This window comes from Poecilia formosa, unplaced genomic scaffold (genome assembly GCF_000485575.1).
Source record: "Poecilia formosa unplaced genomic scaffold, Poecilia_formosa-5.1.2 Scaffold133, whole genome shotgun sequence".
In the NCBI taxonomy this organism is placed as follows: domain Eukaryota; kingdom Metazoa; phylum Chordata; class Actinopteri; order Cyprinodontiformes; family Poeciliidae; genus Poecilia; species Poecilia formosa.
In genome coordinates, this window is record NW_006800072.1 from 207,525 (window position 1) to 232,255 (window position 24,731).

A 24,731-nucleotide genomic window follows, 5' to 3' on the forward strand; every position below is an offset into this window, starting at 1 on the left:
TCTCTTGCTCATGCCGGGTGATTGATCTCCTCCCCTGCTTCCTGTTGAAAGAGAGTACCTTTGTTCTTTCCAGGAGACCAGTACATGTCCTCTTGCATTATTGTTGTTATCATCTACCCTGTGTATCTATTTACAGTTGTTAGACCTGTGGTTTCTCTAGCTATATGTCAATCAGCTGATGTGGTGTCATAGGGGACAAAGCAGAAACTGTTTATTTTATTTTTTTAATTTTATTTTTTTATTACTATTTATTAAAGCACAGATATTGTATGGGATGTATTTCTATAGTCTCTTTTTAGTGCGTTTCATTATACTATAAAAAAAATATTACCCTTTTTCAAAGGAAAGGTTTTTCTCTGATCTTTTAGTGATTGTTGGTGCTTGAATTTAAAATTTAATGCAATATATTTTTGGTCAGTTGCAGCAAACTTTCATCTTCAGTCAAGAGCTTGCAGAATGATGGCCACATTTATTGGACCCTGGTAAAGATGCATTAAAGGACACCTAAAAAAAATATGTTTTTTCAAAGCAGCATAATCCAGCTGTAAAAAAAGACTTAAACTCTAACTTTTAATATGCATGAGGGAACATCACATTTAAAAAATACTTTTTCCCTTATATCACCAGCGTTGTTTTCAATGCTTTGTGTAAAATCTAATTTTGACAATAGGATATGACTTCTATGACATTTCACAAGGTTCCAGGGTGACCACTGTTGTTTTAAAAAATATTACGTCTGGAATAATTTATATATATGTGTGTTGGGTCATTATGCTGCAAAAGGTAATCCATTTGATTTTTTTAATATAATTCACATCAATTCCATACAAAAACTTCTGCTATTTCAAAAATTACACAATTTACTCTAACTATTCTCTCACTGCCTTAGAAGAAGAATAAACAATCTAACACCATCATAGATCTTCCATCATCTTTAATAGTGGGCATGGGGTGCTGTATCACAAATCTATAGTTTCATGATAAACCCAGTTGGATAGTTTGTTGCTGGAAAGCTTAATATTAGTCTATGTATCCATTCTCCGTCTTCCGCAATCCTTATTGTGTCTGTTAGTATGCATTCATCACATACTAACAAAACCTAAGGCTCTTTAGTCTCATCCTGACTTTTAACACAGTTGAAATACCAAAATATGCCAGCAGGAGGCAACTCTTTTTCTTCAGCGAATAATTTGCTATGTCCCTAACGGCTTTCCGTCTTTCTCCTGACACGTAGCAACCACAGTGGAGTTGGCAGGGCTCAACTAAGTGTTGTCCAGCTGACATCACAAGTAAGAATCATCGTTATTGCTGTTAATATCATAATTATGTCTGTTTAATTAAATAGGGAACGTAAGTTGATTTTGGCTTTACGTGTACGGATTCTAACAAATGTTTCAGCATCTGTTAGAGTTAGCAGAAGCTAACAAACTAGCCACAGAGTAAACGGGAAGATTAGCCTACTAAAGATGAAAGGCTATGTTTGCAGTTTTTCTAATGTTTTCCTTTCATTTTGAAGTCGTCTGTTGTTCTATGTACTTAATTGCATATTGTTGTGTACTGTGTTGTGAAAGAAAGTGTTTTAGATGCGTTTTTCATTCTGTTTAAAGAAGCGTGGTTAGCATTTTGGGAATGCTAACGGTTTGTTAAATTAAGCTAATCAACGTAGTTGTTACCAAAATACACGTAAACATGCATTTGTCCATTCTTTGTAAAAGGAAGCTGTCATTATTTCTTTACCTTGAAATCAAATCCTTTCTAGACGTATGTGTGTGTTTTGCCTTGTGTTTTTATTGATATAAAATTTAAAGGTTGCTAAGTATTTTTGTCATTTGTAGAAGTTCCCATTTTTAAAACACAATAGCTGCCCTCCTAATTTTGCTGGCTCATCCACTAGCTTGATTGTGTTGAATGGATAATAGTTTTTGTTTTTTTTTTGATGGCGGGGGGGTTGCACGAAATGTGTTTAAAATGACAGGTTTAAACAACCTCACTCTCAAATAATCCCAGGATAATATATTGTTGACGCAATTCTATGAAACAAACAATTACAGGTGTGTGAGCTTGATGTTGTAATGTTATTGTAGGTATTATAGTGTCACAATATTAAATGTAAATAAAACCATTTTTATCTCTGGTTTTAGCAGAGTAAGAATGTCGGGGTTTGATAACTTCAACACTGACTTCTACCAGTCGAGCTACAGCGTAGACGACCAAAACCAGGGTGGATATGGCTACAGCAACTCTGAAAACCCTTACAACAAGTAAGAGAAGCAAATTTCTTTCTTTTTTCTTCAGTTGTGATTTTTCTGGCTTCTGAAGTCTCATGAAAGTTGAAACTTACCTGAACAGCCTAGCTCGTGTCTACAGCATTCATTTAGTCCTTTATTTGTTTTTAAGCTCCAATTAAAGATCACAAACTACCTCCTTTTTGATCATTTCCGTCACAAACTTCTGTTTATTGTTAATAAATTGTCCGCAGGCCGTACGGTCAGTATGATTACTCGCAGCCGATGGGCTACCCATCCCCAGGAATGATGCAACCCCAGCAGCCGTATACAGGACAGATCTTCCAGCCCACACATACCTACACCCCAAATGCATCACAGTCCATGTACAGTAACAGCTTTGATGACGAGCCGCCACTGTTAGAAGGTAAGTGAGCCACAACCTGACCTTAACAGAAAGTAAAAAAATAAAATATATTTTTTTGGAATTCCCTTTTGATTCATTTTTAAAAATTTGGAACAGAAGCACCAATTGAATTCTAAGCCCAAAATGGTATTGCTAAGATTGGTGTGCTTTGTTATTCAGGACTAAAAGCTACAACTGAGGAGCTGTTTCCAAATACGTTGCATTAAAAAGTCAGAATAACCATTTTATACAATTAAAATTCTACCAAAGTTGAACCAACGTATTTGGAAACGTTGGTTCAACGTTTAAAAATATGTTGAACCAACGTATTTGGTTGGTTCAACCAAATACAAGTATTTCCTAAAGTTTTGTTTTCCTGTTTCTTATGTGCTTAATGTGACCTTTTGCTGATACGTAAAGATGTTCTCACACCGATGTGTTGTTTCTTGGTACTCTTTCTACAGTACCCAAGTATCAAAGTGGGAAGGACATTCTCATCATAAAAATGCTGAGATTATTTTTAATATAATAATAATCTAACCTTAGATTATCTTTTGTGACTATGTGACTAAATTTCACATTTTATCTTGACCACACATTTGTTCTCCAAAAAATTTAACTAAATTGAGTTTCCCAAACATATTGATTAGTTTTATTCTGAAACTTTAAAATTATGACGGCTTACATACACCTTCACCATGATCACTGACATTTCTTAATTACTAATTATTTTGAGTGGATATTAGCTTTATTTTTTTTATTAGAATTGATTAAAACTAAGGTTTTAGCTTTCTAAAAGATCTGACTCTACTACTTTTTTTAGTGACTGTATCACTAAAACTAAGGTTTTAGTTTTACAGTCACAACTTAAATAGATTACTGGGCTGCTGTAAATCAAGTTCAGGCAAATATTGATCAATGACATCTTTAAATTGAGATGTCGAGAGGAAATGCACCTTACAAATTCTCTAGAAAACAAGTATATAAGTGCTTTTTAATAAAATTCTAAGTAAAATGTCAGAAAAAAATGTGCAGAAACTAAATAATGTTCCACAAATACTGGTTATATTAATCCTTTCATGGTGTTATTCCATGGAGAATTCATATGCAGTAATTTTTGGCATTAGATATGTTTGATCATACTTGACCAAGACATCCTTAATGTAGGAGTTTTTGTTCCTTTTTGTTTACAGAATTAGGGATCAATTTTGACCATATCTGGCAGAAGACTCTCACAGTTCTCCATCCATTGAAAGTAGCAGATGGGAGCATCATGAATGAGACAGACCTGGCTGGTCCGATGGTCTTTTGTTTGGCCTTTGGGGCAACTCTTCTCCTGGTAAATAATGGACTTAATTATATTCTTCAGTCTTCACAGTCAGAGTAGCCTTCAGTCAATAAATCCATATTCTCTGTCTGTTTGGCACTTTTTCCCCCCCACTTCCCTATTACAGTCGGGTAAGATTCAGTTTGGTTACGTGTATGGCATCAGTGCGATTGGTTGCCTCGCCATGTACTGCCTCCTCAACCTCATGAGTATGACGGGCGTGTCCTTCGGCTGCGTGGCCAGTGTGTTGGGATACTGCCTCCTTCCTATGATCATCCTCTCCAGCTTTGGAGTTGTGTTCTCATTACAGTAAGTACACAGTCAAACTGTCTAATATGGGCGACCTGGTCAGGTTTATTTATCCAAAATACCAGAATTATTAGCAGTCATGGATTTTAGCTCAAAATAAAACTACTGCATGTTGTTCAGGTTTGTGAATGTTTATTCAAGCATTGGTGACTAACTTACTGCTGTCTTGCTCTCTCTAGGGGCATGATGGGGATTATACTAACAGCAACAATTATCGGCTGGTGCAGTTTCTCTGCCTCAAAGATCTTCATATCAGCGTTGGCTATGGATGGGCAGCAGTCGTTGGTTGCTTATCCATGTGCTTTGCTATACGGGGTCTTTGCACTCATCTCTGTCTTCTAAAAAAAATCTTTGCACAACAGTTTAAAATAACTGCTCCCCACTTTCTGTATTTTCAGTCCAATTAGCGTCAATGTAATTAGTGTAATTATTGGCTAATTACACAGTTGCTACAGAAAAATTGGAGCCTCCTCGTCTAAATGGCATCTAGGATTTTCTTCTTTGTAAAAGCCGCCTCCTCTCGCCACATTCCGACCTGAAGCCATGAGGGCTCAAGTGATTCGTATCATCTAGGAATCCTCTGCAGCTTGTTCCCTTCATGCATCTTAAAGAAGAGGACTGTTGAATAAATCTGATGGAAAAGCAACCTGCTGTGGACCATTTTCTACCCTTATATGGCATCATACAACCCAGTGATTTTTTGAGGACGTGAATGAAGTCAACGATGGAAAATCCAGGAAGTATATTCAATTTACACACATGGGAACAGATTCTCAGTTTTTATAAAAATCCAGTAAGAAATGCCATAAATTATGATTTGTATGAAAAGAAAAGTTTATTTCAGGCAAACACCCACAGGATCTAAAACAGCAACTGTAAGGGAAGCAGTCCACTTCCTGTCTGCATTGGTCCACAGCTGTTTATGCTGCTTTTCCTCAGTGGATGTTTTATTGCTCAAATCTTTTTAATCCATGGAGCCATGGGTCTTCTTCATCAGAAAGACATCAGCTATGCTGCATCTTCTGACCTATTTTATTTGATCGTAAGATATTCGTTTGAGCGTCATTGCCATTCAGAAAAACACAACAACAGTTTGCACAGGATTAACTATTGAGAATAAGTAGTCTGGATGAAACTCCCTTTTGTCCTGACATACTTGTTTCTGTCTACAGTTCTTTTCTAATTTTAGAGACTCTTCTCTTTGTATGCTTTGTGTATTCTGTACATGTCTGCTCATCCACATTAAAGTTGGTTTTGAAAGTTTTTGTGATTACATAATGCTTTGATCATCATTCTTGTGGAAGTTGCACATATTACAGAATAATGAGGGGATAAATGGACTGAAGATGTGGACCCTTTTGTTTCATGACAGAAGACATTCTCAACCACCTTTTGTAAAAAGCAACTTACTCGAACAAAATAAATCATTTACAAGCTTTGTCCATGCCTTTGTTTTGTTGTCTTATAAATTTAAAGTGGCACTTAATGAAAGGTTTTGCAAAAGTACTTGTCAAACTTTATCATAATTCTAACTTTGAAACTACAAAATTTAATCTTATTTATTGTTTTGCTTGTAGTAGTGCAATACATATTTATTGGATGTATTACAAGTAATATGATACACAAGTTACGGGCTGAGCATTAATCAGAAGCAGCCAGTAAGTCAGCAGTAATGCTGGAGGAGCTGCAGAGAAGCACAGGTAGACATTCTGTTGACAGGAACAGTTTCAATGGTAAACAAATCTGACCTTTAAGGGAGAGTGGAAAGAAGAGAGTCATTAAGAAGACCTAACAGTTATCTTTTATGACCACCATGCAAGATGCATTGTTTGGTGGAAAACTAAGCTTGCTCTTAAAAATTGACATTTACAAATTCCTTCCATACTCTCATTAAGTTTGAGCTGTTTTGCAATCAAAAATTGGGAAATATTTGTATCCAGAGCCACACAGATGGTAAAGACATACGAGTTAACAACTGTAACTTGAATGTAAGGTGGTTACATCAATACACTATTGAGATAAAAGAAGTCACATTTGCAGTTATGCTGTTTGAAGTGTGATGCTGCTCGTTGTCTTGAGCACACAAACACTGCAACCTCTGTTTACCCAGAGTCATTCTTGTATGGGTAGAGGTAACAGGATGTTGGCAGTGATGTCACCATGTTTGCACATTGTTTGGTCTCTGCAAATTTGCATCATGTTTCAGTTCCAGAATCATACATCTGGATTCACTCAGGAGATTGGATGCGTTTTTGGGGATTTTTCTACATGCATTTTATTTCTGTCTTTAATGAAGTCTTATTACTGGCATCTGATTTAACTTTAACTAACGTTCCCTCTTTGTTTATGTATTAAGTGTCCCGCCCCAACAGTTAAGGCTTATTTACTTTGTGAATCTGCTTGCCACACATTTTGTGGGGCGCTTACACTGTCTGGAAAAGTTTGGCATGCGTTTTTACTATTAAATGATACATGTGGAAAAATTGAGAGTTTTGATTATTTCTAATGTCTTTTTTCAGATGAAAAATATTCAATTTTTGACATTTATTTATATTTTAATAAATGTAATTGCAATTGCCAAACCATAACTTTCAGCCAAATACTTCTGGGTTTTAATTACTGACTGATGCAAATTTAATTAGATGACATTGTTTAAATCTTGGAGAAGTGGTAAACACTTTAGAGGTCAGCTGAAGCCACACGTTTTAAACAATGCAAAATTAACGTTTAGGTATTAAGCGAAACTGAAGAACAGATTAGAACAGTTTTTATCGGAAATTTCATTTACACAAATCTGCCACTGGGTGTCAGTGTTTGGTTGCTTCTTAGATTATTGCTTTGTGTTCTACTGTATCACCTACTTCAGACTGATATTTTCCCCAGAGCAGTGACTGAATCGTGACTTCTTTTTACATTAAGTCACCAGAAGAAATTTACAACCCACTGTAGACAAGTTTAGCATGCATGAGAAAGTTAAACCAAACCGACCCACCTTGGTACTCATACTAGACTGTGTTATTTCTCGTATTTATGTTATTTGCTTTTCTGTGTCTTACTGTTTTCAGCTTTTTAAAGTGATTATGAAAAAATTTGTTTGTATTTAGAAACTTTATTTATTTAAATGAGACAATTATAGAGACAATTTGTTGTTTTCAATAGAAATAATGCTTTTGGGACAAACAGAACCTGACTCTAATAGTAGTGTTTTGTGGCATAAAAGCGCAATATTAATAGACATGTTGTTACTGTTTCCTTTTTTATTTTTATTACATTGTATTTACAGAACCTGCATCCTGATTTAGAACCAACAGGCTGCTTTGTTTGGGTCTGGGAAAAGAAGACCACCATAGCATTATGTCATCTAATGGAGGATAATCTGACTTCCATCTGGCCGGTGTGACTCACAGTCTGTCCCGCCTTCAGCCTGGCTGACCAGTGGCCAGCAGCTCAGGATAGATGAGGAACAATTCTAAAACGGTTAGATAAAAATACTGAAAAGGAAGGAAACACTTCATTAAAACAGATTATCCGCATTTGCAATATAATTTGTGGACAATAATGTAGGAATTAGGAAAATGGGCTGCAGACTTAAAAGCTTAAAACCAGATTAATTACAATATTGCATGGGCAACAGTTCATGTAATATTTATCTAGTCTAAAAGACAGCTCTATTAAAGTGACAGGTAAATGTATCCTTTTTCTCAAAAAAAAAAGAATTGAAAGGGTATTTGGGACTGAATGATATTTTCTTTAGAGACTAGCAAACCCTTTTGGTCCCATTTTTAGTCTGGACTTTACAAATTATGTGACTTCTGAAGGCAGTCAGTTTGTTCTCGAATCCACATAGAAATAATAATTCTCCATAAAGGATCATAGAGAGCATGATTAATGTTTGAATTAATCAAAAAGAAAACTCTTTGAAATTATTTTGGAGAATTGTGCACAACAATTCTCCAATTGTTTTGGAGAAGATTTGGATGCTTCTGAGCATCCAAATCTGTCATCTGTTAAAAATTACAGAATAAAGTTTCAATCCCTTCACAAAAAACAACTTCATAAACTATTTACAGAAAGTTATAGCACATTGTTCAAAGAGTGAGGTAAAACTTGCCAAATAGTGTATAAAACCCTGCTGCTTATGTCTTTTAAATAAATTAACAGCTTAGGAAATAACTTTTTAAATTATTAATAAGTCTTTTATAGTTGTAGTTTTCTTGTTAAGGGGTACTGTTACAGAAATTTTGATTTATAAAAATATTTCATTTCAGAAAATCATTATTTATCTTCCGAGAAGATTGAAGAAAATTCTAAGAAAAAAATGATTATCTGCTCTGGAAATATTATCTGCTATAAAAGCAGTTTATTCTACATTTGCTCAAAACGTCCTGCACAAGACACTTTCAACTGCATTCTGGATACACCCAAAAAGAAAAATAAATCCTCACAGCAGTGAGGCTGATCAGGATGTTACCTTTGCTGAGACAAGCGACAGGCTGAAATATGATGATTGGTATTCAGCAACACTGCGCCGCCTTTTAGTACATCTGCAAAACCGACAATGCATGAATATTCACTGAGCAACTGTTAACACAGCACTGAGTGTGATTTTCTCCTGCACTTCATTAGGCTAATTGTCAGCCCTCATTGCACTGTGGACTCATCTAACAGTGGATTCAGAACTCAATGAACTAATGCAAACATTGCAGAATCTGGCAGAGGGAAGATGAGGGATATGTTCATGAGCGTGTGCATCAGTGAATTTGCATTCATGGATGGATGTGAAGGTGTACATATTTGTTTGTGTTAGAGATTTCATCACAGAAAGCCATCTCCAAAGATAAAAGATAAGAAATTTTATTTTTAAAAACTAACTTAAGTTGTAGTTGAATAAAGCACAAAGAAAACACACACCATCATGTGAAAGCAAAGTGGGTAAGTGTTATTATTTTAATGGTATTTCATAGACTGACACAAATTAGCACGTAGTTTTTTTTAAAAAAGGAAAACATAAGGATAATTTGTAGGTGTGAATGTGTAGTTTCACCACACAAATCATTTTGCATCCAGGCCAAAACTTATTTTTTTCTACTGTAGAGTGCTTTTAGCCTACATTTACTGTGTAAAGCCATCGCAAACTGGAAGCAGGAACTCTAATGGCTTCATAAAAGAAGATTTGTGTTGTGCATCACTAATAGTTATTCTGTCAACTTCCTGACAGGATAAAAAATGTTGCTTTTTAATTTGATCAAGCACATTTGCTCAAAACATTCAAACCTGGTTAGACATTGCAAAGATTGTACCTTGGCTGATCACAAAACACTTCATCATTGTTGAGTGAGAAGTAAGTTACAGTTAGTCAGAAAACATACATCAAATCATTTCTTCATTTTCTTGATTTGAGAGTCTGTTATTTTACAGTCCTACAAAATGAAACCGAAAGTGAATGAATTATGAAGGTTTTGTTTGTACTGTTTGCTTCACGTGGATTCAGCTTCGGCATGGAGCATCTGGACAGGACTGGGATCCATCTGGTCCTGCTGAGCAATTCTCATTCAGAATGCATAACATAAGTGTGATAATTCAAAGCAGGAGCATTCAGTTACAGCTCAGACACAAGCTTCAATATTGCTGACATCACTGGGGCTTTTATTAGCAGAGCTGTGACTCATCTCTTGTATTTGTCTTTTCCTTAAACTTCTTTCCTCAGATGTTTATTTGCAACGGTTCTGATAGCTCCACCCAGAAATGCACTACAGGTGGGATAAAATGGAGTCACTTTCTGCACAGGATATACGTTTAAAATCATACTGTCAATATTGTAAAACAGCATTTTTAAAATTAGATTTTGACTACTTTTTGTTGTAAACTTGGATTTACTTTGTGTTTGGTGGAAGTCACCCAGAGACATAATGAAGGATGTTAGTTTACAAAATGGAGAAGTGCTAAGCAGCTAATACTCAAGGACAACCAGAGTATTTGGAGAGAACCTCACTGTGCTACATGCACAAAAGCTTCAAACCCAAAAACTTTCTTACTCCATGTTTACAATTCCTTTCTGTGAAAATAATCTCATAGTTTGTTTTTCTTTTTTTTGCTAATATTATATAGTAGGACTGCAGTAAAAAAAGAAATGCCCTGGTTTTATGTTCCGATATAAGATCCTCTCTGTAAACAAGCCTGCGTTTGTTCAGTTTAAACCACCAAACTGCAGGTGTTCAGAACCCTGTTGTTTCTTTTTCTTGCAGTAGTTAGTCTAATAAAATATAAATTTGCCTCATTACCCTGCCTTTTTATTTATTAATGATGACTTATTTCTCCATGTGTAAACATAATTTCTTCTGGCCTGATCGTTATACAATCCCTTCATACAGTTACAGTCATCAAAGCCTTTGACATATCCTTAATGAAAACACTGAGCAAATGTATTTACTGATCACTGGTCCCACAGCTCTGAAGTTACCAAAGCTTCCAACATGGATCACAGAGATATGATACATAATACTCAGTCAACAAGTGACTTATTAGGAACCTGTTCTCAACAACGTCCATAATAAAGACTCAGAGCATGTAGACTAACAATTGCCACACGTGCAGTAGATTACAAATATACTGCAAGTTTAATCTGAAATTATTTCTTCTCTGCTTTAGAACAGCATAAATAAAATGGCTTGGGTGGGGAGGGACATCATAGACAGGTCATAGAAATATCTGCGGTCTAGACCTCTTAAAGCTCCCTCCAGAACCGGGCAGCAATTTAGTGAGATGCAAAGAAAAGTCTGCTATGTATAACTCAAACAGAAGAGCGCAAGCAGAAAAAACGGTCTTGATAGAACCTTGCATAACCTCAAAGCTTAAATTATTCATTAAATGGCCCAGCAGACAGGGTTTGGAGTTTGATATTCTGGACCGAAACACAGACAGAACATGGACATCTGGGAGGGAAACAACACTGAAAGACTTAGGATGACAGATGGTAATTCAACCATATAAACAATCATGAGGAATCAAGTAACCCAGCAGTTTGGATAAACTACCATAGCTCTAACGCCTGAAACCAACTCTTGCAAACATTTCCTGTCTGTCACCTTGCACACATCCGATAGTTATTTTAGAGAAACAGGAAGAAGATAGAGGAAAAACCCATGAAGTAATCGCCAATTAAATCTTATCTCAAAGCTTTCATGTTCAGTTTTTCAGGAGCTGCCATTTCTACATGGAATAACGAGCAACATGGCATTAAGCTCCCCGCAGGTGTCATATCTCATCGACGTTATCTACTGTTACAGCTGGCAGCAAATGTCCATGTCAAATGCAGTTTGGTTGCAAAACAGATAAATATTTGTCAATTCACATCTCAATACAGCACAGTCACAATTGTTGCCTAAATCTTTATTGACTTGTTATTCATGCCTTGTTTAAGTTTAATGTCTCTATCCTTAACCAAAGAAAGTAATCAAAAGGGGTGTAACCCTAGCAAATCCAGATTATGGCAAATATGTTTGAGTTATCGGTCATCCCACTATTCTCTATGTAGATCAAAAGAGTCCATACTGAGCAGATTAATAGTAGCTATGCAAATGTGCCTTACCTGTACGATCCAGGTTCATGGAGGAGCTTAAAATGTAGACTTTACACAGAAAGACCTGGGTAAGATTTGAAATCAGTACCTTATTTCCTGCTTGTTGGCAAGGATTAAACTGAGGGGCTTCAGATTTCTAACCTGGGAAAACCTTATGATGGAGAGTGTGGATAGGGAGTAAATTGTACAGTTGTCTCTCTCAGATTGGTCACCCCTTTGGTCTGTATCAGATAAGCAGAAAACCATGAAGAAGTACATTTTTTATATTTGTAAAATGGTAAAAAATTGCAAAGTATGAAGAAGGAAACATTGGTTTGAAGAATATACCAAAATATGGAGAATCAATGTAGCTACGTAAAATGAGTACAAGATAATTATAATAGTCTTATGTCTTAATATGCACCACTGCTGCCTCACTCCTTACCTTCTTTTGTACTGTACATCCAGGGCCCTCCTATGTTCATCCATGCATGACGCACAGCTTGACAACAAATTAGATCATTGTGCTCTGATTGTTAGACCACTAATGAGCCTCGTAAAGCCACAGGAAGCTATAGCACATGTCAGGACACCAGCGACTGGACAGTTGGCTGAATGGACTACTGACAGTGTGACGCCAAATTTAAATACATGATACACACAACTCAGCAGAAAAACTCCTGCTCTACACGTGATGAATTCATTGGGTAAGACTGGCTCTAACATAATGAATGTCATAGTGTATAAAAATAGTTTCCTTTGTAGTGTTGTGTGAAAGTTCTGTTTCTACTCCAACTACATACAATGTGATGAAGTGTTTTGCAATCTCTTCTTTAGCTTTCACAAGGTTCCCTGTTTTTTTTCTCCATGTGAATTTTGCACACAAATGTAATGTGTACAAATTGAACAAGCTGTTTATCAGATTGTTTCTGTAGAAAACCTTCAATCTTTTGTTACCACTTTTGTAAAAATTTTGACCTTCAGATGGCACCTTTGTCTGGTGCCAATTTTTTTTCAAGAGGTATAATAGTAGAAGGCAAGAACAACATTTATTATATTTTTTCTAGCCTTTCTTCAGAGAGAAGCAATTTCATTATCTCTCAGACAATGTAGATTCTTACTGTAAACTCTGGGATTTCCAAAAGGCAGTAACAGTTCCACATCTCAGTTTATGCTCAATTCAGACATATTGGACTAATAATATGTTCTTCAGGCCGATTCTATGACATGTACCTTTTTTTATAGCTTGACATCTTCTTTTAGTTGTGTTTTTAAACACTTTCTTGCAGCTTTTGTGGTTCTTCTGTCCTTATGTTTAAGCACCTCACTGATTTTGGAAATATCTAAGACTTTGAGTCTTCTTCATATAGTCACAACTTTTACATGGAAAAGAGCTGTTTTCTGTACAACTTGGTTTTGTTTACATATGGTGCATCGACTGGTCAACAAACAATCTGAATTTTGAGTTTCAAACAGGACCCATCAAAATATATTGGCCTATCTCTAGTTTATTTTGTTTTTAAAAACTACCCAGTAGAGATTCTGTGGAGGATGACGATGTGTATGGCGAGTATTCCCTATCACACTCTTAGGAATCCCAATGTATATTACCTCTCCTATTATCCTTTAGAATAGAAGCACTCATCAGTCTATCCTGTTTGGGGAAATTGTGTAATAAGTCCTTCATAATCGATGTGCCCAAGCTGGAGTAGGCATGGGAACATTATCTCTGTCTGCATCCTAATATCACATTAAACACCATGGGCCTAATTGATGCTACATGACACATCTAATTACTCCTGCTAGATAAACAAGCCTCTTATTAGTGCAACAATTAGCAAGTAAATGAAACCTCTGGTTTGGGATGACTTTTCAGTTACATAAACGACTGAATAGAAAGGACAGACAAAGGTAAAATATTTAGAAAAGAAAGGACATATAAGCAAACAAAAATAATTTATATTTTTAAGAGGTGTTGTGTGTGCATGTGAAGATCTTTGTAAACAAGATTTTAAAAACCTCCAAACCCTGATATAGGCCACCATAATCGGAAAATCTGCACTTTAATACTGTGTTTATTGGATGCTTTTGAAGGTGAACATTTAACAAAATTTTAATAATATCACATTGATACATTCCAGAAATATTTTTTTAATAGACCTAAATGTCAAATTCAAAATCTATTTTCTATTCATAATTAAGTTCTAATTGGTTTTATTTTGGTATGTAACATAAAATTTGCATCAAGAAATTGATCAATAATTTCCCTGTATAAAATACACCTAATGTATACCTAATATACATGTTTGCAATTTTTAAAAAAGTATCTAAACATTTGCTCATGCTTAGATTATTTGCTGATTGTTATTTTTGTCATTATTTAGTTAAATGTAGTTGTAGTTGTGTTCTGTTCATAACACTGTTGGGTTTGAATCCCAGCCTGCGGTCTTTTGTCATGGAGTTTGAATGTTCTCCCTGTGCATCCTTCCACAGGCCAAAAACTCTGTTAGACATAGACAATAGATGGTAGGACGGAACCCTTGAGAACTCTTTTCTTTATTTCTTTATTTATTTTTTTTAGGAGTCATTTTTGACCTTTAGATTACATTGCCACCTGCCACCTGTAATTGGATATTCCATCAGAGTCAGTGCTTTACTTCAGTTGCATAATCCCAAATAAATTTGCTGCACCTTTCTAACAGTGAGGTTTGGATATATGTTTTTACCATGCTTGCCAGTGTACTCTGCTTTCATGGTGGCAAAATAACTAAAAGTCCTGGCCTGGCCTTGTTTGTAGCAGACTGAGTTGTCATTATAGCTCTGACTGTAGATATGTGTGTGAATAGGTGAGCAGCTATTTTTCATGGACACATCTGCTTTACTTTAAGAAAATGTTCTCCCATTTTTCCCATTTTGAAAAGTTAAAAATGGGCCTGTGTCACACTACATGATTCTCCGGGGAGACGAGAAGTTTATGATTCCTGATCTAGTGTCCCTAAACATTGTGATTAAGTCTAAAAAGCAAAATAAAGTTAGTTAAAAAATGTCACATTTATTTAAAAGTAATTGTCAGGAGCGGGACTAATTTAACTGACAGGAATCTTTACATGCACCTTTCCCCTCTGAAATGAGGTATTTAAATTATAAGTTGGATTTTGCAACATTTATTAGCAAGAGATTGAGGTATTGCCATAGAAAAACTATGGTATTGCAATAGCTTCTCAATTCATTCTAAAGCTTTTTATGCATATTATCTGCTTTATGTGCTGCTTTAGATTTATGTCGTTGTTCCAGCTAAGACAGCCCTCAACATTCCTCTACTTTCAGGCATTTCTTCAAATTGAATTACCAATGTCCTGAGTGCTTAATTTATCTGTACAGCCAGATTGTTTCTGTACTCATTACTAATTATTGATCAGTAATTAAGAAACCATTCCTCACTGTGCAACAGATATTTGTTCATGATGCATTTGTGCACAGTTTTTTTTTTTTTAAAACTAGAAGGTAAGAAATGAAATAATGGAAATATTACCATAAATACAGTGTATTTAAGATAAATGGATTGGAGGGGGTTAAGCTGTCTATAACGTGACTGTATGACAAAGCAATAAAACTCTTATGTCCCTACAGATAAAAATGTAAACTCTGGGAATTTCCTCATCAGGACTGCATCAAGAAAAATATCAGCATACAAAAAGGCCATAATCTTTAGGCTGGTTGCGCTTGCAGGTCTTACTTCTAAAAACCATTTTCACAGAAAGCATTTTGTCACTATAAATAAAGCAGTTTCTGATCTGTAATGACAAAAACACAGATAAAACACATTACTTCTTGCTCCAGGTTTATTTGGAATGGACTGAGCTGAACTAGAACGCTGTGCGACGGTCTGAAAATATCATTTAAATGGTTACTGGTAACATATGAACAATGTGTCCTCTTGGTTAAATCAGAAAAATAGCTTCCAACATGTTTCCAGCACAAAGCTTAAACGTCAGCAGCAGTGATAGTGTCAGGGTGGACATGTCCTGGGCGACCTTTACATCTGAAAAGTCATTATAGTAATTATAGTCACACAGAAACTGAAAGGGGAAATCTTGGCATTTAATTCTGATCAAAAAATAAATAAATGAGGAAAATGTGATTCTATGTTGTAAGCCAAAATGTTTTCTATTTACTCAAGTTCAAGAACTGAATAAAAAGCCACACAACAATTCTCTGTTATGGTCTCGTATTAAATTAGACTAAACTTTTCATATTTGAGGATATTTGGAATTATCAAAATTATTTTTTTATCAAATATCATATTATTGAGAAGGATTGTTAAGATTACTATGCCTTTAAAAAGGTGATAATATAATGTCTTTGTAGGTTTATGTTATTACTTCCCAACATTTTAATTAAATGAAGACACATATGTGGATGTATCTCAAGGCAACCACTGTTTACTTGTGTGACATCACAGAAAAATCTAAATAAGTCAAGAAAGATTTTAGGAAGAGAATTGTTGACCTCCACAGTTCTGATTTCCAAATGCCTCAAGGTGCAAAAGACATCTGTTTAAATACTTACATAGAATATAAAAATCAATTGAATCTCCAGCCATCATAACATCATGCATGTGGGCTGAAGTTGACAGGTTAGTGTTTTTATCCACAGTGGAATATATTTCTGCGCTACCATGGACTGAAAGGCCACACAAAGATGAAACAGTTGTTTCTAAAAAAACAAGCAACATAAAAAAGTGTTATATTTAGAGAAAAAAAAGGTTTGCTATTTGCAAGTGTTGGAAAGTCACTATAAAGTACAGATCAACCAGTGTGATTCATGATTGTAAAATGAAGTGAATTTTATAAAGAGAGGGACTTTAAAATTAGAAAAAGACATCAGTCAAGAAGTCAAATTGATCACAGCTTGGTCTTCAGAATGATCAATGACCCTAAGCAGAGTGCCAAATTAGATAAATGTTTTTGAGTGGCCATCACAAAGCTCTGCTTCCAGTACCATAGGCAATTTGTAGGTAAAGCTGAAAATGTGTGCAGACAACATGGTCTTGAAACCTAACATAGCTGCTCCACTTCTGTCAGGAAGAATGGATAAAAGTCCCAACAGATAAACATAGTGATTAACCAGAGAATAAGAGGCATTTCTAACAGACACTAAGAAAAAGTATGTATGTAAATTTCTGAATTTGAAGAATGGAATAAAATATTCTACAACATTTCAAGTTATTCTGGTATTTAAGAAATTAAAAAAGCTTGCTAATCTTTACTGACCTCTTGAGAAATATTAGTTGAATTTTAATGTCAGTAATAAAAAGGGGTAACTGCTCTCTTATGCACTGCATGTAAAACTTGTTTTCAACTGTACAAGGAGCATGTGAACTCTCATCTATATTTATCTGAGTGCAGTCGTTCGTTTCAGATTCACTTCAGAACGTCTATTATAGAATCGCTGCCAAAGAGCTCCTTGACTTTTAGCCATGATAACTCATCAAGAATAGGCTTCCATACTGACTGCAGTGTATGTAGTAGTGCAAGAAACTAAAGATGTGCATTTCAAGAACAAAATACACAATGAATTATCTCACAGCTACACTAAACATAAAATTACACACTCAAAATAATCAACAAACTTATTTCCACATGTTTATTTCAGTCTTTACAAATACAATAGCAACTATTTTAAGTGGAAATGCAGCAGTGTAAGAACAAAAACAAAGGGTTTTGTTCTACATTGGAAAGTCATGCCCACTCAAGCTCCTTCACTGGATTTGTGTGCTGTTAATTTCCCATTACTATGTTGTTTGTAAATGATTTAATTTAATCAGAATTTAAAATTACTATAATTTAATCACAAGTGAAAAACACAATGTACCACAAATTCAAACAGGCCATTATTTAGTAAGTACAGAGGCAGCCGAAATTACTGACGTTTTAAAATACCCAGAAATGTCCACAAAATGTATTAAATTTGCTAAATTTGACAAAGATACAGCACATTAGTGGAGGCTACAAGCTCAACCTAACCTATCCTGTTGGTTTGCTACTACTTTGAAATGGTTTAATTATTCATTAATTTGTGCTTTGATAGTGTACTACTAACTCAAGATTGAGTGAATCAGGAAAGAGGTCTGCAAGGAAAAGCCTGGTATTTTCTTTCTCAAGTGACATTCTTCAGCTTGCTCTGTGGGACCCTCCTAATGAGAGGTGGTTGGAAAACATCCAGAGAAGGTGAACAGGAGGAATCCTCAGACCTCAGCCGTACTGACAGACTCCTATCGATACGCAGGAAGTTCAGCTCCTCTCCAAGCTCCCTCCAAGGGTCCAGAGTTTCTCACCAAACACGAAGACAAAGCCTGTCTACCTTATAGAGAACACTTATTTCAGTTTCTTGTATCTGAATGAGGACAGTAGTGTATTATTTCATTCATGATCCATATTTCATGAGCATGGGTTTGAGTTGGAGTTTTGACAATAGAGTAAACTGAGAGCTTTGCTTCTTTTTGCTTAGCTCTTCTTTACCATGACAGATTAGCCTCCGATTCATTTGTCTTTCCACTGAGCCATCTGACCCTGAGCAGAAAGGAGAAACCCAGACTTGGAGGACCTGGCTGTTATCCAGGCTGCTTCAGACTCAGCTGCAAACTATGAGTGTTACGGCTTGAAGATGCCAGTACAACCACATAACTGTCAAAAAGTTAAATTGCGACCTTCAGGCCGCCAATCTTCGTGACAGCTGTACTTTGAGATCCTGGCAGTCCGAAAAAAACCACAAGCAAGATCAGGAACTAGAAGCAGCACTGGCAGAGTCCAACCCCCACTGGGGGAAAGACTGACTTTGTATTGAGAGTGTGAACACAGATCTTGCTTTGAGTTTACGAGGGCATGACAACTATCAAAGGGAATCTCTGGCACTCCAGACTCCCTGGATACAGCCTGGAATCTGCTTCAGGGACATAGGATTCTCCAGATTCACAAAACACATGTGTGCTGAACAACCAGACTCCAACCAATCCCCTTAGCATCTCTAGGAGGGTAGGCATCTGGCCCACAGCTCCATGGACAAAAAAAACTCCACAGGTCATCTTGAATCTAAGATTCACCAATTCATCAGGATCTGTTTTCCAACAACATAGAGAAACTAGGTTTTACTGGAAGACTGGGAAGTGTGATCCCCACCCCTTGCTGGAAAGTATTCTCTTGTCCTCTTCCTTCAAAATGGAAAAAGGTTTGATATTTTGTAAAGAGTCTGACTTTAAATTGGACTTAAAATCCAAGAAATCATCTCAGATTAGGGGGTGGTAAACAGGGCTCTGCAGTCCACTAAGGTAGGCAGCTCCCTCTGAGAGGTAACGCAGTGCCCCTTATAAAACATTGTTATGTGTGCCATCCCTTCTAGGGTTGCCTTGAGCAACTGCCCATGTTGGTAATTTCAAAAAACAGCCAGACTCCACCAGTCTGGAGCAGTATTTGACGCACTGCTTTAAAAATGCTCCTGTAATTGCCTTTTCAAAAAGCACAAAGTGCTCTGGTCATTATTAAATTAATTAAGCTATTGTTTGTGCCACTTTGAAAGTACATATTGCAAAAATATTATACAGATGCATATTCATTCACTAATGACTTCTTCAGTGGAAATTTGTGTCTGCTGGTCTTCTTCATATGGTACCAAATTGCATTATAAAGAACAAAAGGGCTAGCTTCGCACTCCATCTATGTTTTTTCTCTGCATCAACAGAGCAATTGAGTCAAAACCCCTCCAGGTAAAAGTATTGACTTCTGTCTTTTTCTGCTTTTCCTAGCATCAAATCCTTCGTGGATGCAGACACTTTTATTTCCCTCTAACACAGTTTCTGCCTTCTTTCTTTTTTCTTTTTTTTTTTTACGTTCTTTGCAAATGAAAAACAGCCTGGAGAGGAGCCCAATATTCAGAGCATCACAGAAAGCACCCCTAGCAGAATATGTTTTAGTTAGCTTGAACAATTACAACAAAAAACTAATTTTTCGTGCCATCTCAACAGTCTCAGATTTGTGTTTTTAATGCAACATTTTCTTGCCTTTCATCCTTATTTGTTTGTTGCAGATGATATGACTTAAAGAATTTAAATGTACAGGATGGCAGCAGCTTGATGAGGTTGAAGTCTGGCCCGTTTTTAAATGTTGGTGTTTTGCATAGACTGTGTGAGCAGGCATATGTGCTTGTGGATCTGCTCCTTTTGTGCTAGCACAGTCATGCACTAAGCCGTATCCTCAGCGCTCCGTGTACACCGAGCACTTAGCACATCACAGGTTGACCTCGAAAGGTCACAACACAGTATGTAACTATGGTGACAGCTTTACTGGTAGAAAAATGAGCTGGGATGAAAGCTGCAAACTCATCTAAATGAGCACAAAAAAACTATGCTTGGGGCTGAATGAACAAATAGAATGAACCAAAGGGAAGGATGTCTCGAATGAGAGAATGGTTGACATTTAGTGTAAATTAAGAAGCCGCCAATATCCCCTATTGATTATTTCCCATTTTCAATCTGCAGAGGGTACAATGACCAGCTCAATGTTCTTTTTTATGTCTTCAGTGCTGTGAAAAGGTATTTGACTCAAACTGATTTTTTTTAGCCTTCTCATTTTTTGACATACTTAAATGCCTCAGGTCGTCAAATACATTTTAAAATCAGACAAATATAATCTGACAAAATAATTTCAGAAAACAATGCCTCAACAGATAGCATGGCAATGGTAGTGTATCTAGGGCTGCGTAATTGCTTCAAGAACTTGTCGTAATTTGTTAATTCTGCTCTCTACCAAAAAACTACATGAGTAATTTTGAGCAGCCTAGTCCAAATCCATCAAAGATGCTATTGCCTTAATTCTGCCTTTGATGATTAAAAACCCACAGAATTTGCACAATTGTTTCTAATTCTGCAAAGAAAAGTTGACAAATAAAAGATTAAATGTCAGTTGTCACAAATGGGATTTTAAGGCAAAAGTGGCACAACCAGTAATTACATTTAAGGGAAACTAGTTTTCACATAGGGCCGAGTTATTATAAATAGCTTTTGTCATTTGATAAATTAAAACATTTGCAATACATTTTATGTTTGTAATTTGTACAGAAGAAACATATTTTTGTCAGATGCTGTGTTTGTAATCCTTGATAATTGAATATTAAAGTGAGTTTCCATCGTGTAGTTTTGAAAGGATTTCATGTCCGTTTGTTTTTGATGTTAGACTGATTGCAGCTGAAACACCAGAGAGAAATTACTCTCATATTTCCTTGTTGTGAACAATTATTATGTTGTCATGGCTGCAACGTACTTTTTGGTTTTTAAAGTCCCGCAGTTAATTTGAAGATGTTTTAAAGCAAATACAACTACAGTAGAAGCAAAAAAGTCTTTGAAAGGCAACATTCCCTTAAAATTATCATTGTACGATTTAACTTACTTCACTTTCTTCTAAATTAATTAAATTTCTATTTAGTTCACCTGGACAGAGGCTCTTGCCCTTGGCTCCATAAAACTGTGCATTTACTCTTTGTGTTAAAAAATACTGAAATCCTCCAGTTAAGAAAAGTGTTGTAATTCCTGTTTCAGAAAACATGAAACGCAGAGGATTCTGTTTTTTGTTTTGTTTTTTTTGTTTGTTTTTTTTGTAATAATATTTTTGACTAAGTTATTTCAAAATGTTCTTTCCAAACACTGTACCTTCTGACAAATCTGTCCTTTTTCATGATCTGCCTGTTGTGAGTGATTGCCTTTTTTGGATGCAGTGGCTGTGAAACCTCTATAATCCATTTACATAAATCTGAGGATTTGCTATCCGATCCCCTTTCACTCTCTTTTACTCTTCCATAAAAGAGCCAGAGAGCGAGTTCTCCCTCTCTCCTTCTGCCTCCCTTATTGCCATGTTAGTGAGTCAGGCTGTTAAACAGAACATCTGTTTGCCACATATCACCTGTGAAAACAACAGCTGGCTAAACACTGGAAAAACAAAATAGACTAATAGCTACTGAGGACTGCAGAGGACCATTAAACTGAAAAGGAGTGATTTAAAAACTCTGAGTTGTTGTATGTGCATGTAACCTTTTCACATTGTTGCTAAACAACAATAAGAATAATTTTATAATGACAAATTATTCAATACAAAATCATTGACATTTGTTTTATTGAGTCCAAGTTGTCACCCAACCAGGGAGAGTGTAGAGTTTTAGGTGATATTGCTAATTTTGCCTTCAGTTCAGCCACAGTACATGAATGCTGCTGATTCTGTTTTCTCAGTTCATTTACAAATGGACTCAAGCTTCTTGGTAAAAAACATAGAAACTCAAGGACCATCATTTCGACTAACATTGGAAAACTGTGAAACAACAAAACTTGAACCTTCTAAATCTGTTTTGTTTGGAAATTTCAAGTAGAAAAAGCTAGTGGTTTGCTACCAATCACAACTTAAATGATTTAATATATCTGCTGCATGCTGGTGTATATTTCCAATCATCCATGACAATGTATAAGTGCCTAGATAGAAGCCAACTGGACTTTTTCTTTTGTATCTTGAAGATGTTTCAATTCATCACCAAACACGTGTTGAATTCTGAGCATGGCTTTAACAGGCGTTGAGTTTTAGTTAGAATCATTACAGTAATAGGATGACAGGTCGTAGGTGAATCAGTGGCACTTCACCCTCTATTGGTCTCTGACTTCATCTGTCAATTTACACCTTGGGACATGTGACCAAAGTAACTCACATGGCACTATTAGACACATGTCTGGATCATACAGCAACAGTAATGCAAACATTTAGCTGAATAAAGGCTATGGCAGCAGTGACTCACCTCTCCTAATTTATACCTTCAGTGTCTTCTATTGCCTTATTAGTGTGATTTTTCTAGTAACTATAAGACTATTACTTCCTACCATGTTTGGAATTGAAGAAGCATTTTGGATGAGAGGTGACGCCACAAAACAAGCCATTATCTAAGAGACTTGCCTACTTTTCTCCCTCACAAGTTTAAAACTTACTATGTTATGACAAAGTTTACATTCACCTCCGTTCCATTAACCTCTGTACAGAAAGAAAAAGAAAACTTGCAAACCCTAAAAAGGTAGTAATTCAACATGCAACACAAGTAATTGTGCATCCATCACTATGATGTTTGCCGAATGGGTTTTATCTGACTCATCAAAAATGCATTGTATTGACATTATGTTGCAAATAACATTGAGATGTGATTTATGTGCAGGAAGAAGCATGAGCACAAACCTCAGAACGTTCGCCTGGACAAAGCAAATTAATATCTTTGCAGTTTGCAGAGTTAAAGTTGCTTTCCTCTGGATTTTCCTTTGCAGCAAATGGGTCTGACATAAATTTTTCATAGAAAACAAATATGTATTATTGACGATTCCCTTTCTGTGTATCTGATACTGTATGTGTAACATGATCTCAGACTAAGTCGGGGTCCCACCAATTTTTGGGACTTGTTGAAAAATTGTTGGCATTTTTAAAACAGATATCCACCATTATTAAGAAATTGTTATTATGCTCTATGCAAATGTTAATGATGTGATAATAATGTTACTTAATCTCATGCTACGCTATGCAGACACTCTGTCTGAACAGTTCAAGACTGAAAATCCTCAAAGGGCAATAGAGTTATCTGAATAATTGTATTAATTACCACTAGTTATATAAATGATGTGACCTGTGGGGGGCAGTGTTAGATAATGCATGGAGCATAAGGCGCCCTGTTAAATTCAACATTGAATTTAAGAATCTCCTTCTCACTTATAAAGCCTTTAAAACTCAAGCTCCCTCATCCATCAGAGATTTAATTGTTCCATAAGTTCAGAGTACTTTGTTCTCAGTATGCAGTTTTACTGCTGGTTCCCAGAATTTCTAAAAGTAGAAGGAGAAGCAGATCTTAATCAGGCTCCACTCCTGTGGAACCATCTCATAGTTTTGGTCCCTGACTAAATGTCTGCTGTTGCTACAACAGGAGTGAATGCTACAGGTCAGTGACTCAATGCAATCTGCTGGGATTCCTCACATAGAAAACTTTTATTTTAATGATGACTAGGATCAATTGGATTGCATACATAGTTGAATAGAAATTACTTTTTTTTTGTAATGTGTGAATTGGTTCTGTATAAATTAACTGAATTTTTACATTCAACTATTGCTCTTGCATTATTCAAGATGCTAAGAACTGTCTTGCCTGATGTAGCTGAGTATAGACAAGTCTGTTTTATTTTCTTGATACCAAAGCATTGAAGTCAGGACTTGCAGTAAACCTCTCGTGACTGCAGATCTAACACGTGCCAGCTCTTTGCACGGTTTGGTACAGAGCTGTTGTTCCTTTTTCTTTTTTTAGCTTTTGAAAAAAACTACCATCAGGTATCTCTTTTTTCCAGATTTAGTTGTTGTTTTTCTTTAAATGTATTTTACCTTGGGACTTATATTTGATTAAATTAGCAGAGAAGGCTTCCCAAAGAGCTGACTTGTCGCACTGACTTTACCACAAGCACATCCTTTGGGGAAACTCCTGTAACAGTCCCTGACTAACTGTCTCAACTGTCTCTGCATTGGAGGCAGCTGACTGTTTTCCCTCTGCGGATGTTTATTATGGAACCGTAATTATACAAGACTCAATCAGATATGTAGCAGTTTTGCATACATAATTGCTTGGTGGTATGCCCTAATTTCTTCCACCTGTGAGTGAAGTACATAAAGTCTTGTGTCAGATCTGGGAAAAAATGTAATATTCAAAAAGCTGGTTTTTGTCTTCAACATTTCTGCCAACAGTGATAGATTTATAACTACCACAATAAACTGCGCCTGGTCTCACTCAGCCATGAGGTGCAGGGCACGCCGAAAGTGAAACCTATTCCTCTTCCTGTCAAAGATGCTGTGTCTC

At 36.0% G+C, this 24,731-nt stretch overlaps 1 protein-coding gene across 2 annotated transcripts; it reads left to right on the plus strand.

Moving 5' to 3' along the window:
- The first annotated feature begins 1,180 nt into the window (after positions 1-1,180).
- On the plus strand, positions 1,181-5,707 carry yipf5 (Yip1 domain family, member 5). 2 transcript variants are annotated; one of them, XM_007562015.2, is made up of 6 exons: positions 1,181-1,289; positions 2,142-2,261; positions 2,480-2,652; positions 3,825-3,970; positions 4,086-4,267; positions 4,447-5,707. In XM_007562015.2, exons 2-6 carry the CDS (start codon positions 2,152-2,154, stop codon positions 4,607-4,609), a joined length of 774 nt encoding a protein of 257 aa, XP_007562077.1. In that variant the 5' UTR covers positions 1,181-1,289; positions 2,142-2,151; the 3' UTR covers positions 4,610-5,707. The 2 variants fall into 2 exon arrangements, with proteins under 2 accessions (XP_007562077.1, XP_007562078.1); XM_007562016.2 differs by having other exon boundaries at positions 1,186-1,289; positions 2,145-2,261.
- Positions 5,708-24,731: the final 19,024 nt, after the last annotated feature.